The sequence below is a fragment of the Antedon bifida genome, chromosome 5 (genome assembly GCF_963402885.1).
Source record: "Antedon bifida chromosome 5, ecAntBifi1.1, whole genome shotgun sequence".
NCBI classification, from domain to species: domain Eukaryota; kingdom Metazoa; phylum Echinodermata; class Crinoidea; order Comatulida; family Antedonidae; genus Antedon; species Antedon bifida.
In genome coordinates this window covers 8,698,409-8,717,833 of record NC_136230.1, presented here as the reverse complement: position 1 = coordinate 8,717,833, position 19,425 = coordinate 8,698,409, and the positions used below count along the sequence as shown (strand labels likewise).

Below are 19,425 nucleotides of genomic sequence, written 5' to 3'. Positions count from 1 at the left end.
CCCAACGAAGCTCCATGCCAAATTTGGCGCTTTTGTCCACCGTGTCACGATTTCCTCAAAATTTGTTGTTAAGCCACCTGACTAAACATGTAAAATTTAACGCATATCAAAGTAAAAACGCATGTAACGTTTTACAGCTTGTAACGTTTTACAGCTTGTGACGTTTTACAGCTCTACCGTTTAGTAATACTAGGCCTACTCATTGGAATTGAAAATAAATACTTACAATTAATATGTTGTACCAGTAAATGTACATTCACATACATGTAAGTTAGGCTCAGGTATCTTTATATACAGCATATACATTCTTAATTATTTGCTAAAAGGCAGTTTATTTGCAGTTTAGCGATTTAGGTCCACTTTTACACGAGCCACTCCTTATAATATGACACGTCACACTGTTGATCAACTGATTTACTGCGATACGATGAACTTGCTTATTGTTCATATTTCAATTATATTCTTCACAGTTGAATGAACAACAAATACATTCATTTTCTATAAAGAATAGCAAAACTGGTTTATACTGGTTCAAACAATAATATGGCTTGAATTGAGGATCTTATTCCGTGACAATCGAATACCTTTGAATGAGGCCCTATCATCGTCAAAGGTTCATGATAACTTAACTCTTTTATTTACGGTTGCCATTCTAAAACAAGGAAAGAAAAATAGTGTGAAAAGAAATGATAAAAGAATTTAATTGAAATTGGCTTTAATTACACACACAGAGGATAAAATAAACCAGAAAGTTTTTATATTTGTCACATAATTTATTCCCGTTTACAGGTTTAAATAAAAAATATCACAAACATCAGGCCTAGATTTTACTTTTAAGGTCACCATAATACTACAGTATGTATAGGCATTCAAGCCTAAAAAGGACAAACGTTTTTTATTTCCTCATTTAAGCAAGAACATGAAATCTTGATAATACTGATTCAGAAAGTCAAGATAGGTAATAACTTTGATTGTGATAATCATCCCACCCTAAAGCAAATCTTCATGACTTTTAAAGTAAAACAAAACAAACAGCTATCTAGGCATTTTTTAAATATCAACATGAAATTCTCTCAAAATGCATAATCAAGAAAGGCAACAAAATTTGATTACATCATCATAAAGGGAAATTCCCTTTTCTAAATTGTACGTATGATGGCGCTATATATACTGTATACGAGCCATATAGAAGAACTCGACCTCAGCTCCTCCTATTTTATTCTATAAAAAAAAATCAGGTCAAGAGCTGAGAGACAGTAGGCCTAGCCTAAAGGTTTTCCCAATTAGTAGAGTATCGTCGTCCTTAATAATTTGTAGAAGTATTTCCAAGGTATTTATTTTAATAGGTAGGAGTAGATCTACTAACTAAGACTGAGAGTACTCCATGGTAGTACTAGTAGTAGGCCTGGCAGTGGTCTAGTAGATAGTATTAGTAGTACTACTAGGCCCTAGTATTCTCTATTAGTAGCCTAGTAGGCTTAAATTAGGAGTGCCTAGGCCTAGACATACATACTATTATCCTAGTAGCCAGTGTCATGATGTGGTGGTTATGTAATATGGATTTATCATTTTTACCAGCAAAAATGAGACCTCCTCCCAACTTGGAAAAATGAATTATCAGGAGGTTTTATGACTATAGAGGGTGCTATAATACATTAAACTATAGAGGGCGGTATACAAAATTGGTATCTATAAATAATTGTAAACTTCAGGCATTGTGCCATCCAAAGACAGAAAATGCAGTGTTTATTTCAATTATTAAATAACGCATGAATTGATTATATATTATTAAGTATGTTTTTTATTCTTTTATCAATATCTAGAGTAGTAGAAATTAAAAATGTAAATCGGGAGATTTTTTTGGTTTATCTAAAATATCAGGAGACATATCATAAAACCAAATTAAACCTAAATCACCATTTTTTAAAAAATTATTTGAAATTTTATTAAGGTATCTTTCTGGAAATGGTTTCCATTCGAATAAACACCCTCAAGAAAGAAGTGAATTGAAGCATGCCCTCTAAATATTCGCAGTCACCAATCATTCAGTTTCGGGACTGTCGACTTCTTTACAAGCATGAAATTGTCAGAGAAGACCTTTGGGTAAGAGATGGATTAATCTTGGATCCAGAGAAGTTATTCTATGAAGAAAAGGCATATGCAGACATCCAGTATAATTGCAATGGAAGACTGATTGCTCCAGGCTTTATTGATGTACAAATTAATGGTATGTATGCAGGTGTCGTCAAAGATTGTTGAACGTAAAGATTAAGAAAATAAACAAAGCCAAAACTGTCCGGTTTATTGAGAAGTTTTATAGCCTTGTCATAGGTTTTACTGGACATTGGTCTATGGACCTGTGCTAAATTGAACTCTGTTCTAATCAAGGCAATCTAACACTACAGGACACTGAGCTCGTCTTGCCAAGATAGGAAATCGAGCCTTTGATCTTATGTCTGGCTGCAAAAAAATACCAAAAGAGTACTCTACTATGTACATATTTTCCGGGGTGTGGAACTGACCCCAGCCGCAGGTAAACCCTTTGATCTCTGGAGCTCATCAGTGTTAGATTGCCTTGTTTTAATTTAAGTCCACAAGTATAATCCCACCCACCTAATACTCCCTAAATTTCATACCTAGCCCACCTGGTCAATTAAAGATATATTATTTTATATTATATTATTTTATAGTAAATTATATTTTATTTCCTACACTCTATTTGTGTTTGTAAGGTTGCTTTGGAGTTGATTTTTCATCCAACACTGAGAACGTAGAAGCTGGACTTCAGAAGGTTGCTCAGGGGTTATTGGCACATGGTGTTACGTCGTTCTGTCCCACCGTCATAACTTCTAGTCAAGAGATATATAAAAAGGTACAGTATGTAACTGTTCGAAGTGTCTGTTATGTGTTTATTATGCAGCTGTCGAGTCAAAATCGATCTGCACATGCTCAGAAACATACTGTAGGAACATAGAAGCATAAAATTACTATTGGACTCAATAGCTGCAAAGTAACTCATTAGGTTTTGACTTTCTCCACCTAGATATAAAAACTACTCCCATAAATTTGTCTACTCCAGTGTTTAGGGTTCATTAAAAAAATACAGTGCAGCACTTCTATTCTGTTTTTTTGTATTTCTTGATTTTTACACTTTTGCCAGTTTCACTGGTAAATTCAAGTATACGATGTAAAATTTCAATTTTATTATTTTACTTATTTACAGATATTGCCAAAGATAAAAAAGACAAAGGGAAGCAAAAAGGGTGCTGGTATTTTAGGTAATAACTTGGAGTAATTGATATTATTCTTATAAAAGTGTATTGTATACCCCAAACAAGGTCTTCAATTATTTAGCAGCATCTTTGGATAATCATACACATTGCAATGACTGCATTGTGCCTATGTCTTTAATTTTCATTCAATTGAGAACCATAGAATTAAATATTTCAACATTAATAATGACATGAATTCCTATACTCTTCCAGGTGTTCATTTAGAGGGTCCTTTTATAAGTAAGGAGAAAAATGGTGCACATCCTGTCAACCTTATCAAGTCCTATGACCAAAATGGTTTCCAGGATGTTCTAAATATTTACCAAAATCTTGAAGATGTTGCAATAGTTACTCTGGCTCCAGAGCTTTCCAAGAGTGCAGATGTGATTATAGAATTACGCAAAAGAAATATAGTTGTTTCAGTTGGTAAATAAAAGTAGTTTAAAATACTATTATATTGACAAGATAATTTCCCAATCCTTTTTGAAATCCACTCCAGGAAGCGGTAGTCAGATGATGCAATTTTGACCAATCACATTGTCATATTTACATATGAAAAACAGTAGAACCCCTCCTTTAGACATCCTTTTTAAAAAGGAAGCCTCTATTTAGGGTACAGTTTTCTGTGACACAAACAAAGGACAATAAATGTTGTAACACTATGGCCGCAAACACATATTCAGATGAACCCCTAACGTTAAGCAGAAAACCGAGTAGTTTTTCTATGTAGAATTTGTATCTATCCTGAGCGGGAACCGCCCGTCCGCTCCGCGTTGTGTGTAAATGGTCAACAGGTCGAATAACATAGATTCTATTGTTTTACCGTTACCGCTCGTCTGTGTAAATTGGCCTTTATAGGGGTTCTACTGTATAAATGTCAATGTTCATTGATTCTTTTCCTCATAGGTCATTCAATGGGTAACTTATCTGATGCAGAGACTGCAACAACACATGGTAGTACCTTTATAACACACCTTTTCAATGCTATGTTACCGGTAAGAAAATATGAATACTAACAAATATATATAGTAGAACCTCTAATAAGGGGACACCTTCAGGACCAAGCAAAGTGTCTGCTTACTAGAGCTCTAATAAGGGGACACCTTCTGGACCTCTTAATAGAGGTGTTCTCGCAAGCATAAATGATTACATTCACAAGACAAATATATACACAAGATGCTCTACTCTTTGTCAAGAGAAAAATCCTGGCGCTTGATGAGATTTGAACTCGTGACCATAGGTCGGTAGGTGAGAATCTTAACCACCAAGCTATAACTCCACAACTTTATGTGAGGTGCCCATATATGGGCATGTTAACATCATATCACTACCATATTTTGGCACATCACATTTTTTTGTCAAACTAGTTTGATAGTGTAAACAGAGCTTAAGAGGTTGTAGAAAATATGGACTTTATATGATTTTTTTGTTCCTACCTCTTTCATTTATTTTAATTTAATTACCAATTTTAGCATATTACTTTGATTTTAATTAATTAATTTGACACTTTAATTTCACCTTAAATTAGAAGCAATTTTATTTGATTTGAAATAAATAAATGTTTATCTGATTTGATTCACGCTTGAGGAAGAAGTACATTAGTTTCTTTACCCTTTTTACAATATTTTTTATCTAGTTTCACCATCGTGACCCTGGCATTGTTGGACTTTTAACAAGCAGTAAAATCCCTGAAAATAGTAGAATATTTTACGGAATGATATCAGATGGTATACACACGCATCCAGCGGCTTTACGCATTGCACATAGAGCTCATCCTGATGGTAAGATAGCAATGATTGTAAAACATGTAATTTGTATCGGTACCATATTAACATGGATTATATTATGTAATTGGTCAGATGTTTGTTACTTTATACTAAGTACACTTGAGAATACTTGCGAGTAATTCTTGGTTGGGACTCGACCCCACCACCTCCAGATCACTAGCCTGGTGTTCATACCTCTAGACCACCATCGCTGATGGCTACTAGGGTTGGACTCTAGCTGAAGGAAGCAGCAGGTACTGCACTAAATTTTAGGTAGAATATTAAATTATCATCCTGATAATATTATAATAAATACTTATTTCTTTTTATGAATATAAACATTTAAAGGTGCTTCACATAATAAAAAGAAATATAAAACATTATTACACTAATAAATAATAAAATTCACTTTTACTACATAACACAAAATGAATTTTTTGACTATTATTACTACCAGCACAATTTAATTAAAACCATTTTGAAAATATGAAACATTTGAAAGACAAAATGAAACAATTAAAATCTGGGTAGAAATCTGGAATGTTAGATCACCCAGGAATATATTTATTTAATTTACATATGGTGATGGCTATTTAAAACATACAGTAGAGTAGAACCACACCAACAGAACCCAACACACTGTCACCCTGAATAGGGGTGGGCTGTGGTATTAAAACATATATCATTGGTTTCTCAGGAAAGTGTCCCCTTAAAGCTCTGTCTACACTATCAAACTAGTTTGTCAAAAAAAGTGTGATTTGTCCAAATATGGTAGTGATATGACCAAATATGGTAGTGATATGACATCATCGTGTCCATAAATGCATATTTTTTTGTCACATAAAGTTTGATAGTATAGACAAGGCTTAATAATTGTGTTCCCTTAATAGAGGGTTCTACTGTGTTTATAACTTTTTGTGTTTGTTAAAGGAATCGTCCTAATAACGGACGCAATGGCAGCGATGGGTTTGTCTCCAGGATGTCATAATCTGGGAAGTCAGGTTGTAGAAATCAATGGCAATAGTGCTCACTTAGCAGGAACAACTACATTAGCTGGAAGGTCAGTTTTATTGTATTTGTTTCATTCACAAAAATGATCTGAAAAAATATCGTAAAGGCCAACTCAGACAGCAACGTACGACGAGGCCTGATGAATAATCTCGTCAGAAGAAAATTAAAATTCTCCCGATGACCTAACAAACCAGCCCCTGACGCTATCTCAAGACGACACGTCTCGTCGGGATTCAACTCACACAGTAATGATGAGTCAAAATGTTTGTCGTGCCTCGTCGCACGATGCTGTCTGAGTTGGCCTTAAGATATCCAAAAAAAGAAATAAAAGGAAAATGATGCAGAGGAACCATTTTCACTGCTCCGTTCTCCAGCAGTTCCCATGTGACCTTGTCGGAACAGAATTCACAGGGACTAGGGTGAAAAAGACCTATCCTATCCAATAATAACTAAGCTCAACGCTTAAAAGACAAATAACTGTATGCACTACAAATTATGTTTTTTTCTTCCCAAATTCTGTAGTATTGCAACAATGCAAAAGTGTGTAAAGCATTTTAAACTGGCATCTGGCTGCAGCACAGTTGAAGCTCTAGAGGGCGCTTCTCTCCATCCGGCACAGCTCCTTGAAATTGAGCAGAGGAAGGGTACTTTAGACTATAACACGGATGCTGATTTTGTATTTCTGGACGATGATCTCAATGTCCATGCAACATACATTGCTGGTGAATTAGTTTGGCAAAGGCAAACAAGTCATTCTATGGCTTAAGTAAAATCACCCGATTCCCTTTTAATTTCATTTATTGCGCTTATTTTTTATCGTTGATCCAAATCATCTCCAGCCTAGAATTCAAAAGATTTTTATGTAAAATGTAAAAGGTTGAATATATCACAGCAGGTATATCCTCTCAACTTGTCAAAACTATAGAGGGTGCTATAACAGTTTGAAATTACATCAAACCATAAGGTGCTTGTATTCCAAGGTGCTGCCATTAAGAAATAGAAATATATTGGCATCTATATAGTATACAAATAATGAATGTTTATGAGTGTAAAAAAAAGTACTATTAAACGATCGTTTAATAGTGCATACTATTGCACGCCATGTGACCCACATTTGTCTAATCAAATGACAGGAATTTATTTAGGTGTTATATAATAAACAATACAGCAACAAAGGTGAAAAATGTGGTACCAACTCAATGTTCCAGTTATTAATCAATACATGAATTTATTATAAAAATCTAGTTAATGGATCGATATTAGCATGTTTTCATTCGAGTTCAAGAGAAAATTAGCAACATATAAAGCTGGGCATTAGCTATTAAATAACTATTTGTTATCATTTTTATTTAGAGAAAATATATACAAAAACTTAAAAGTGTAAAAAGCCAAAAAAACACAATTTAGTGCATTTGTGTATACCATATCCTAAAAGCTATGCAAATGTATTTTTATTTTAAACCTCTCTATAAAATAAAATATAAATAACAATTATATAAATTTCAGTATGTTTTATTGTTTCCAGTAAATTTATTATACAATATATTAAATGTGAATTAAAGCCCGTTTTCCAATAGGTAAATTTATTTGGACGAATCGAAAGCATTTTTTTCATATTCATATTTTCATGTACTGTATGTTTTATGACGCAAATAATGAACAACCAATCAGAGCTCAGGAAAACAGGCTTAATATGGGTACTGCAAAGAACTATAAATGAAATTCTCTATTTTTGACAGACTATTACCTGTAATATAATAATATTCAAAATATTATTAGCGAATCGGCCCCTGGGTATCGAGAAAATATTTAGCAATTTAACAAAATTAGTAGAGGACTAGGCATGGCCTGGTAACAACCAACCTACCTCTAATAGAAGCAGGGAGGTAGTTCATTCACCTAAACAATTCACAACTAAACAGGATTGTGCAAGTTGTGCCCTGAACCCTTAAGCTTAACAGTGGGCTTTCTTTAATACTGACTTTTAAATTTAACATTGTAAAAAGTATTTTATAACCAAATTACACATCTCTTGTCTTATTTACCCAAATATAAATTACTAGGTAATTTGTAGATCATTAATTTCCCCAAAAATTTTCTCCCAAAATCCATACCATACTGCAGACCATGTGCAGTTGTATTTCAGTACAGTAATTAGGCAATTAATGGAAGACACAAAGAAATCACTAAATTTACAGTACATTGTTATAACCACCATCTCCCCATTATACTGTATGGGTGAAAGTAACCATGGTTAAACATCCGATTTTATTAGTTTGTGCAATCATGTAGCCTTCCTTTTCCCGATTAAACTGTACAGAAGAATTGTACTGTACAATAGCAACACAGTTAATTACCTATCTCAAATTTATTTTAGGCAAAATGTGACTGTAGGCACACCCCTATTACATTCTGGTCTATGAATATATTTCCCAGCCCTCCAAAAAATGTACAGCTATTGTAATAATGATGAAAACTCTATGGCCAATTTCTCTTTGTGGATGTTTTTAACTGCCAGGCCTTTCAATGGATGCAAACTTCATACCCATTCATAATGTTCGGGTGTCAAATACAGTTCCTGTGGTACTGGGCTTCAATAATATTAACACCCCCCCCCTCTCCCCAAATAAAAAAAAACACCCCTATTAAAGTTTTTGACAACCTGAGTGGGTTTTTTTTCATGGTGTATCTTTAGTCTTCTTTTTCAGTTTCCTGACTCGATTCAAAATATGAAATGTAAATAAAACAAGCTAGAATAACATGCACTATAATTACTGCAACAATGGCTCCGTAAAAACTGCTATTCCTACTGTTCATTAAAAACATACCTGAAAAAAAGGGAATATAAAATCTGTAAACATCAAAACTGTTGAAAGTTAAAGAATACCTTGTAATTTATTTGGTTTGTAATGCAATGATTGATTTCTTTCCTATGAAAGGAAGGAATAGGTAGATTATTTAGAGGGTTAGGTTCAGTTTATCTAGGAAGGTATATGTAGAGTATTTAGTGGGGTAGGTTTAGTTTATATAGGAAGGGATACAGTATGTAGATAATTTTGAGGATTAGGTTCAGTTTATCTAGGAAGGTATATGTAGATTATTTTGAGGGTTTGGTTCAGTTTATCTAGGAAGGGATAATGATATTATGTAGATTTTACCTAGGTGTTTGTAAGTGTGTGACCGATTCAGTTGGTGACCAAAAATGTTGTACAGAATTGGGGCAGAAATGCAAATAGCTTTTGGTATTCAATGTTTTTATCGCATCTATTAATCTACAGTTTCATTATATTTATAGTTACCTTCAAAAATCATACTCTTGGTAATAAAATACATAGATACAGGTAAAGTAATCATCAATACAGTGAATATCAACAATGTTTTACCCACACTTGATAGAGTTGAAACACCCCTGTAAAATAGAAATTTAATTACAATTATTATAGTAGTGTCATAGTTAGCACATACACTGGTAGGCATAGTGATACCAAAACAATGAACGCATTGTGATAATAATATTATCACAACATGCGTTTTCATTGTGTTTATTAGTTATCCGCTTGGTATACCAAGCGGATAACTCCTTGTAATTGTATGAGATCAATATTTTTTTTCTGTATTATTTGTTTGTTTGTTTGTTCTTTCTTTAAACTGAAATACACTTTCAATACAGATGTACTGATTTCCAAAGTGGTTCAGTAAACATATTTACAACAAAAATAAAATATAAAAGAAAAACAAAAAGAAAGAAAACAGATATAAAACTATTTACAATTGTGAAGGCAAAAAGGTTAATACATATATGATTTCTATAGTGAAGATTTAAAAGTTGCCAAAGACATATTATGGAGTTCTGATTTTATGTTATTTGGTAGAGAATTCCATAATTTAGTTGATCTATAAACAAAAGTTCTTTTACCCTGAGAGTTATTCCATAACGGAATAGATAAATCATTATTACTTTGGGAGCGAGTGCATTTATTATGGTTATCTACAGTAAATTGAAATAATATTGTTAAGTATCTTGGAGCTATTTCTTTTAAACATTTAAATAGCATTATAAGAATATTTTCATTCCATTTTTCTGTAAGTCTACTCCATCCAAGAGTACTTAAGATATCATTAATAGGGGTATACATGTCTACTGATAACAATATTCTACCTAATCTGTTGATTAAAACCTGAAGAGAATCTGAAAAACTTATGTTACAATTGGACCAAACACAGCAACAATAATCAAATAATGGAATAATTAAAGCATTTGCTAACATTTTTAAAGTATACATAGGAAGATACATCTTAATACGACGAATCACACCGATACGTTTAGCTATTTTACAAGACATTTTGTCTATATGTTCCTTCCAATTTAGTTGAGGATCAAAAATGACACCTAAATACTTAAAAGAATCAACTCTTTCAATAGTTTCGTTATTATGAAGTAAAGTTATATTCTTAAATGTTGCCGTTTTCTGATTTGTGCTGAAAACCATAAGCTTGGTCTTATTAAGATTTAGTGTGAGTTGATTATGGTCAAACCATTCTATAATTTTGTTTAGATTGATATTGAGTTGATTCTGAAGTATTAAAGGGTCAGATGAACTACATAAGAGTGTTGTATCATCTGCATACATCACACATTTACATGATAAAAATTCAGGAAGTGAATTTACGTATAAAATAAATAGTAAAGGTCCCAGTATTGATCCTTGTGGGACACCAATATTAACATTCATGGTGTCAGATTTTGTTGAATTTATACAAACAACTTGAGATCGTCCACTTAAATATGATTTAAACCAGTGAAGTGCAATATCATTTAAGCCATAATTCCTTAATTTGGTAAGTAATATTTCATGGTTAACTGTATCAAATGCTTTCTTCAAGTCAAGAAATAAAGCAGCAGATGAAATACCTTTATCAAAGTTATCTAAAATATAATCAGTAACATCTAAAAGAGTAGTTTCTGTAGAGTGACCTTTTCTAAAGCCCGATTGGGAGGGATTTATAAGGTTGTTAGTTCTTAAATACAAGTATAATTGATCATGCACAGCACGTTCTAAGAGTTTTGAAAGTATGGGTAAAACAGAAATTGGGCGGTAATTATAAGGGTCTGACATATCCCCATCTTTATATACAGGTGTTACCTTAGCTAGTTTCCATTCATCTGGAAATCTAGAACTGAACATAGAAAGATTACAAATATATGAGAGTGAGTCACAAATTATCGGAGCAGCTAGTTTAAGAAGTTTGCAATCAAAGTTATCAACACCCATAGCTTTATTAGTTGACAATTTACATAACTGGTTAAAAATGTAATCAGGGGTAAGAAGATCAAATTCAAATTTGTTACCCGCAAAACAATTTTCTGAAGTGTTACTAGTATAATTATTGGAGTTAGTATTATTGGAGTTAGTAAATTGATTTGCTAAAGAACTTCCAATTGAAGTAAAATGAGCATTGAAAACATTGGCTGTGTCCTTATCATTGGATGTATAGTTTTTATTATTATCTTTATATACATTATTTATACTGGGTTTAGTTTTAGGTATTAATTTATTTATTGTATTCCATAATTTCTTAGGATTTTTAGCATTTTCGTTAATAGTATTTGTACAATATTTTCTTTTTAAATTCCTATTTAAATTATTAACTTGATTTCTCAGTTGTTTAGCTTTGTCCCAATCTTCAGGTTCATTAGTTTTGTGAGCTTTCTTATAATAGTAGTCTCTGTCTTTTGTTAATCTTATATAATCAGTGGTTATCCATTCAGGAAGTGATCCTTTCACTCTCTTTGTCTTTAAAGGGGCATGCCGATTACATAACTCACCAAATAAGTGTTTCCATAGCAACCAGACAGTGTTAACATTAGAGTAAAGCTTGATTTGATCCCAGTCAATACATTTTAAATCTTCTATAAATTTGTTTTGGTCAAATTTTTTAAAAGAACGAGAGGTTATAAACTTTGGAGGAATATGTGTTTTTTTAGTTTTTCGAATTAGATATATTAAGGAGTGATCACTTATTCCATGGCTTGATACTCCTGCTGTTGAAATATTACAATTAGTGACAAAAATCAAATCTATAATTGTTTTACTAGTGTTAGTTATTCTTGTAAATTCATTAATTAGTTGGTTAAGATTACTATTTTTAGCTATTTTATTAATTTTTCTTGCGTTAGTATTATTATTTATATCTAAGTTAAAGTCTCCCAAGATCACAACATCATTATATAATGATGTACTTTGTTGGAACATGTTGTCAAGTTCATTTAAATATTCAACTTTAGCATTAGGTGGTCTATAAATATTACCTATAAGTAAAGGTTTAGAATATGGTAAATTTATTTCAATCCAAAGAGCTTCAACATTTTCAGATCTCAGCTCTTGGATTTCTTTAAAGGCAATACCACTTCTAATATAACATAGAACTCCACCGCCAGCTTGAGTATTTGGTCTATCAAGCCTACAAATCTTGTATCCGTCTACTAAAATCTCATTGTTATCAATATTGGTGCTTAGCCACGTTTCGGTTATACAAAATATATCATAGTTATATTCATGGAGAAGTGTTTTGACATTGTCTAATTTGTTTCTAAGTGATTGTATATTTAAGTGGGCAATTTTAAAGCCCTTTTTACTACTTATTTCATAATTAAAATTGTTAAAGTAATTACAAAAAGGTAGTTCCATTAAAGCGTTTTGTATAAAACAATTGTCGCACCACCAATTATTAAGTCTGATTGAAGGATTAGGAAAACAAGAAAAGTCATAAGATAATGAACAAATTTGGCAAGTAGTACACATTAAATTAAGAGTTTGCTTACATTTAGAAGAGCTATTGTTATAATTATATATACTAGTAACAATATTTTTATCAGGTTTAACATTTGCATAATCCTTAGTTAATGGAACAGAAGTATTAAAATTGGTTATATTAGTATTTGCACTTTGTACAGCTGTTCCGGCTTCAACTTCTTCGCCTACTTTTCATTGATCTTTGACATGTTTTGCTTTACAGTATTTCATTTTGTGTCCAAGTTGTTCACAGATATAACAAAACACTGGTTGACCATGACGGCAATTACTGCTAATATGTCCGGTTTCGCTGCAAAAATGACATCTAGGTGATTTCATTCTTTGCTGTTTCTTGCTGTTCTTCTGAAGGATTTGGATACTGTTGTTTATACTCTTGATGAGAGTTGATGTGCCACGTTGGTTCAAGTGTAGGCCATGAGATGTGAAGTTAGACCTAGAACTTTCTTTCAAACCAATGGTATATGAATGATCGATGAAGTATTTTCCGTACATTTGCTTTAATGAATCATTGAGCTTTTCCACTTGCATGTTGTAGTGGGCATTGTCAAAACGAGGGCATACTGCCGATACATACACATTTCCACCGGAAACTTTTGTCCACAACTCTGTTACAAGGTCAGTAAAGTCATTCTCTAGGCTTGTAAGATTAATGTCTGGAACAGCACAATCATTTGTACCTACATGTATTATGACATTTTCGATACCATTAAAATTTACCTCATCCAACCGCTCATAAACTTGCTTAGTTGTAGCCCCTCTCATTGTTTTGACAGATGTTTGATGGAGGCCTCTAGTTTTAATATGCTTTAGCATTGAGTCTCCGATGATTAAATTCTTGTTGGTATTTGATGGTGTTCTATCATGGCTTTTGATAGTAACAGTTTCATTCATGATATCTGTCGTACGTTGTTTAGTTTCATTAGATCTAACCAGCTCACATTTTGCATCGTCTGATTGATCTTGACAGTTATTTTCACTGGACTCGGTGTCAAGAATTACGAAATGATTTGTTGGTTGTAAAATTGCATCTTGAGTAGTGGTTGGTGCACTAACATTGGCAACTACATGTTTTGGTTGAACAAATTCATTGTTTGATTTTTCCTGAATCTTTCCTTCCTTCCTTTTTGTGAGTCGTGTTCCTCTAAAATGTGTAAACATAACATTTCATAACTTTGACAACATATGGGCATTTACGTGAAGTTGTGCACCTCCTATTTTTGAATGACGTCATAGTTGTGCAACGTGACTTATGCGCAATTTTATGAATTTCAATGATTGATCATAGATTAAAAACCAAAAGTCATTTAGTATTGACACTTTGACAAAATTTAAGTCATATCAGGGGCAAACTTTCTACGGATTAAAAATGGCATGTTTGACAAGAAGTTACGCGCGCACGCGCATTTAAAATTTCAAAATGCGCAAAATTAATTTCTAATCAACTTTTTACGCGTTTCTTGTCATTTTGAGCATGTCAAAAATTCCCACGTGCGCGCAATTTTTTATGCGCGCGGTGCGCACATAGCGTTAAAAACATATTTTTTTCTCTTGAATTATATTTTTCAAGCCTTTCCCAGTGATTTTGAAAACAATTTAGACCTTTTCCAGTTTAAATAACGCCATACGAACACGTTGAATTAGACAATTCGTGCGCGTTTTTTATGAAAAAGCTTAAAAAATCGTCAAAATTATGTCTTTTTTTAAACAGTCATAGTTTCTAAAGTAAACCGTTAACCGTTTATTTTTATTACAAAATCTAGAAGTTGATGAGTTGTAGATATCGGATCATGCATCAATAAGGCTAAAAAAACATTGTGACGTCATCGTATGGCCACACGAATGTAAAATATAGGATTTTTGTCTCTTTCGTTATTGCTCATCACATTCAATGGAGCGCATCGCGCTTATCTGTATTCCTTTTTCTCCTACATTTATATATTGTGTAGGTCAATCAACTTTCTTTAGCATGAGATAAAAATATTTTAATTTTTATGACGTCATCATGCCTAAAAATTTTAATTACGTGGGTCATTAATTTCATCTTTACAGTAAATTTTAATCTGTAATAGCTCGTAAGAATAAAATGTGATAATCACGATTAAAACGTTTTCTGGAAGCTATTAGCACTAACAGCATATCATATTCTTCAGTTCTTGTCATAATGCCATAATCTTTATCTGTGTGCAATATTCCAACGTATGACGTGCACGTGGCGTTTGTCGTGGTGCGGATAACTAACTCGTCAAAGTGACGAGTTTCATGTCTAGTTAAACTTGACTTGTTAAACAAAGGTAGGTTTTACCATAATTAATTTGTTCTTAGGTTATTGTGGTATTAAAACTATATACACACATATGACTCATTTTGATAAACTGTCCCAAACAGTGATTATTAGTTATCCGCTTGGTAGAGCGGATAACTCCTTGTTATTGTATGGGATCAATATTTTTGGTTATCCGCAACTTAGTTGCAGGATAACCCATGTGATTGTAAATATCTTTTTTTTCATCTTCTTCTTTGTTATTCTTCTTTCTTTCCCGGATTTTTGTGCGTCGCATATCCCCTATTGCTTGTGAATATATCTTTTGTATAACTTTGTCATTATATGGACATTTACCTGAAGTTGTGCACCTCCATATTTTTAATGACGTTAGAGTCGCGCAGCGTAAGTTACGCGCGATTTTATGAATTTCAATGATTGATCATAGATTATAAACCAAAAGTCATTTTGTTTTGACACTTTGTGAAAATTTAAGTCATATCAAGGGCAAACTTTCTATGGATTAAAAATGACATGTTTCACAAGAAGTTACGCGCGCACGCGCATTTAAAATTTAAAAATTAATTTCTAATCAACTTTCTACGCTAAACGTTAAAAATTACGCGTAAGGTGCGCACGGAGCATGAAAATCATGTGTTTTTTTCTTGAATTATGATTTTACAGCCTTTCTTGGTCATTTTAAAAAAGATTAACATCATTTCAAATTAAAATGACGTCATACGAACACGTTGATTTAGACCATTTGCGCGCGTTTTAGTTGCAAAAGTGACAAAATTTTGTCAAAATTAAGCCTATTTTTAATCTATTATAGCTCCTCAGGATCATCCACGACCCCCAATTTTTTTAATTTAATATGTAAGCAGATATGTTGTAGATATGAATTCATGCAGAACCTTTACCACTCGGATGTTATGACGTCATCGTATGGCCACACGAATGTAAAATATAGGATGTTTTACTCTTTCGTTATTGCTCATCATATTAAATAGAGCCCATCTCACTTTTACGTGCCCAAAATTCTTCAAATTTGATTTAATGTAATTATTTAGATAATTATCTTCTAAAATTGTTATCTTTATATGTCAATTTGATGACGTCATCGTGTTAATAATTGGATTTAAAAGATGGGTCTCATAATTTTGTCTATGCTACACTGTATATAACATATACAGTTTATTCTGTAAAATACTGTAATATGATGTATGCTACATAATAGGTACAATTCAGCACTGTAAACATATTTATTTCATGTCATAGGATGGCATAATAATTGTCGAGGTTCATATGGTTAAGTATGTGCATGTTGCGTTTGCGCGGATAACCCGAACTCGTCAAAATGACGAGTTCAAATCTAGTTTTTCTGTATTATTCTTGGATCCTTCCTTCCTTTTTGTGAGTCGCGTTTCTCTAAAATGTGTAAACATAACATTTCATAACTTTGACAACATATGGGCATTTACGTGAAGTTGTGCACCTCCTATTTTTGAATGACGTCATAGTTGCGCAACGTGACTTACGCGCAATTTTATGAATTTCAATGATTGATTATAGATTAAAAACCAAAAGTCATTTAGTATTGACACTTTGACAAAATTTAAGTCATATCAGGGGCAAACTTTCTACGGATTAAAAATGGCATGTTTCACAAGAAGTTACGCGCGCACGCGCATTTAAAATTTCAAAATGCGCAAAATTAATTTCTAATCAACTTTTTATGCGTTTCTTGTCATTTTGAGCATGTCAAAAATTCCCACGGGCGCGCAATTTTTTACGCACGCAGTGCGCACGTAGCGTTAAAAACATATTTTTTTCTCTTGAATTATATTTTTCAAGTCTTTCCTAGTAATTTTGAAAACAATTTAGACCTTTTCCAGTTTAAATAACGCCATACGAACACGTTGAATTAGACAATTCGTGCGCGTTTTTTATGAAAAAGCTTAAAAAATCGTCAAAATTATGTCTTTTTTTAAACAGTCATAGTTTCTAAAGTAAACCGTGAACCGTTTATTTTTATGACAAAATCTAGAAGTTGATGAGTTGTAGATATCGGATCATGCATCGATAAGGCTAAAAAAACATTGTGACGTCATCGTATGGCCACACGAATGTAAAATATAGGATTTTTGTCTCTTTCGTTATTGCTCATCACATTCAATGGAGCGCATCACGCTTATCTGTATTCCTTTTTCTCCTAAATTTATATATTGTGTAGGTCAATCAACTTTCTTTAGCATGAGATAAAAATATTTTAATTTTTATGACGTCATCATGCCTAAAAATTTTAATTACGTGGGTCATTAATTTCATCTTTACAGTAAATTTTAATCTGTAATAGCTCGTAAGAATAAAATGTGATAATCACGATTAAAACGTTTTCTGGAAGCTATTGGATTGTAGATACGAATTCATGTAAACATTTTGCCAATCGGATGTTGTGACGTCATCATATGGCCAGTTGAATAAAAAAAGTCGTATTTTCATATTTTGCGTAATAGTTCATCACATTTAAAAGGGTGCGCATCTATATTTTACGTATTCAAATTTCTTCTACACGTTAATATGTTGTTCCTGAGATAATTTCCTCCAAAAATTGCTATTTAAGTGTTTCATTTTGATACCGTCGCCATGTTAAAATTTGGAATAAATTTCACCTATTCTACACTGTATGTAATATGTATACAGATTATACTCTTTGCATGTATATACTATATGACACAAATTGACAGAATTCAGCACTAACAGCATATCATATTCTTCAGTTCTTGTCATAATGCCATAATCTTTATCTGTGTGCAATATTCCAACGTATGACGTGCACGTGGCGTTTGTCGTTGTGCGGATAACTAACTCGTCAAAGTGACGAGTTTCATGTCTAGTTATTATTATAATTATTAATATGAACATTTTGCAGCTCATGTCATTGTTATTGTTATTGTTAGGCCTTGGGCCTAGGCCCCTATGTTATGCGCGATTTGAACGATTTGCGCAATTTGATATTGCGCAAAAAATTCCTTGCGCAATTTGAAATTGCGCAAAGAATTATTGCGCAATTTGAAATTGCGCAAGGAATTTTTTTCGCAATTTCAAATTGCGCAATCAACTTGCGCAATATCAAATTGCGCAAGAAAATCCTTGCGCAATTTCAAATTGCGCTGCACAATTTGGAAAATTGTCAAATTGCGCAGCAGAATTCTACCAGAATGCGTGCTAACGTAGTCGACGATCGGTTAACAATGATAATTTATTAGAAACTAATAACTCAAAATGAAACATAATAAATGCGAAGATATTACATGTGTATAATACACAACATCAATGGCATACACAATTAAATAATATTATCACTTAATATTATCAACTTAAATTAAATCAAAATAAATGTAAAAATAACAAAAAATAATGTAGTAATACACAACATAATCTACCGCCACCAACGTTTAGACTTGCTATCAAAACATAGCCATACAGTAGGCTAGAGCATCTTTGGCTAGAGTAGTATTAGCCGCCCGCCGGGAACACCACCTTTGTGGTCCTTTGTCGGGTCTTCGACGGTATGCTAACAATAACAATATTTTCACTACTAAAATAAGGAAATGCGATATATTATTTTTAATTTTGAATCATTCTTAGAAATTACTATGAAAATATGGGTGTGCATGATTTCACAATCTGTCGAAAAACCTTGCGCAATTTGCAGATTACTTGCGCAATTTAATACGTTGCTTGCGCAATTTGAAACAGATGTTTCAATTCAAATTGCGCAAGGAATTCTTTGCGCAATTTTAAATTGCGCAAATCGTTCAAATCGCGCATAACACCCTATATAGGCCTAGGCCTAGGCACTAATTAAAACTAAAAGTGCAATTCGGAAACTGTATTTTTAAAAACCTACCTAGTAGACTGCCTAGCAGAAGCATTGTTTGTAAACGGTCCTAGCCCTATTTAGGTAGGCCCTACACTGTAGCTGGGCAATAGAGTAGTAGGGCCCTGACCTAGCGGGCCTATTAATACACAAGCGGCGCCTAGCTAGGCCTAATAGCCTAGCTAGTTAGGCGGCTAGCTCTGGTCTGGCGGATTAGTCCTACCTATATGTCTTTATTATTATATTGGCCTACGTGAAGTTCATAAAATCGAATGAAAATATCCTTACGTTTGAAAGGTTCGCCGATCCACATTCATTTTGCTAAATATAAGTTAATAAAATGTGACAAAATTTACTGTGCTTCTTGTGTTTAATATTATTTTTTTTCGGCAATCGTTATAACTATGTCTGCTACCAC

At 32.9% G+C, this 19,425-nt stretch overlaps 2 protein-coding genes across 4 annotated transcripts; one reads left to right on the top strand and one right to left on the bottom strand.

The window, feature by feature from the left end:
• The first annotated feature begins 1,192 nt into the window (after positions 1-1,192).
• Positions 1,193-7,540, top strand: LOC144843830 (N-acetylglucosamine-6-phosphate deacetylase-like). Of its 3 annotated transcripts, none has more exons than XM_078700788.1 (9): positions 1,193-1,330; positions 1,952-2,227; positions 2,733-2,872; positions 3,224-3,278; positions 3,486-3,698; positions 4,179-4,267; positions 4,909-5,053; positions 5,969-6,098; positions 6,572-7,540. In XM_078700788.1, the coding sequence occupies exons 2-9, from the start codon at positions 2,014-2,016 to the stop codon at positions 6,813-6,815; spliced, it is 1,230 nt and encodes a 409-aa protein (XP_078556914.1). In that variant the 5' UTR covers positions 1,193-1,330; positions 1,952-2,013; the 3' UTR covers positions 6,816-7,540. The 3 variants fall into 3 exon arrangements, with proteins under 3 accessions (XP_078556914.1, XP_078556916.1, XP_078556915.1); XM_078700790.1 differs by having other exon boundaries at positions 1,329-1,346; XM_078700789.1 differs by lacking the exon at positions 1,193-1,330 and adding an exon at positions 1,679-1,792.
• Positions 7,541-8,541: 1,001 nt separating this feature from the next.
• On the bottom strand, positions 8,542-19,407 carry LOC144843836 (vacuolar ATPase assembly integral membrane protein VMA21-like). Its single transcript, XM_078700797.1, has 3 exons — positions 19,296-19,407; positions 9,349-9,458; positions 8,542-8,877 (listed from the first exon to the last, which is right to left on the bottom strand). The coding sequence occupies exons 1-3, from the start codon at positions 19,322-19,324 to the stop codon at positions 8,741-8,743; spliced, it is 276 nt and encodes a 91-aa protein (XP_078556923.1). The 5' UTR covers positions 19,325-19,407; the 3' UTR covers positions 8,542-8,740.
• Positions 19,408-19,425: the final 18 nt, after the last annotated feature.

Coding starts and splice junctions, on each gene's coding strand:
- LOC144843836 (XM_078700797.1), bottom strand. CDS start 19,324: ATGAATGTGGATCGGCGAACCTTTCAAAC. Junction 9,459..19,295: donor GATCGGCGAACCTTTCAAAC/GTAAGGATATTT, acceptor TCTATTTTACAG/GGGTGTTTCAACTCTATCAA. Junction 8,878..9,348: donor CAAGAGTATGATTTTTGAAG/GTAACTATAAAT, acceptor CCTTTTTTTCAG/GTATGTTTTTAATGAACAGT.
- LOC144843830 (XM_078700788.1), top strand. CDS start 2,014: ATGCCCTCTAAATATTCGCAGTCACCAATCATTCAGTTTCGGGACTGT. Junction 2,873..3,223: donor GTCAAGAGATATATAAAAAG/GTACAGTATGTA, acceptor ACTTATTTACAG/ATATTGCCAAAGATAAAAAA. Junction 3,279..3,485: donor AAAGGGTGCTGGTATTTTAG/GTAATAACTTGG, acceptor ATACTCTTCCAG/GTGTTCATTTAGAGGGTCCT.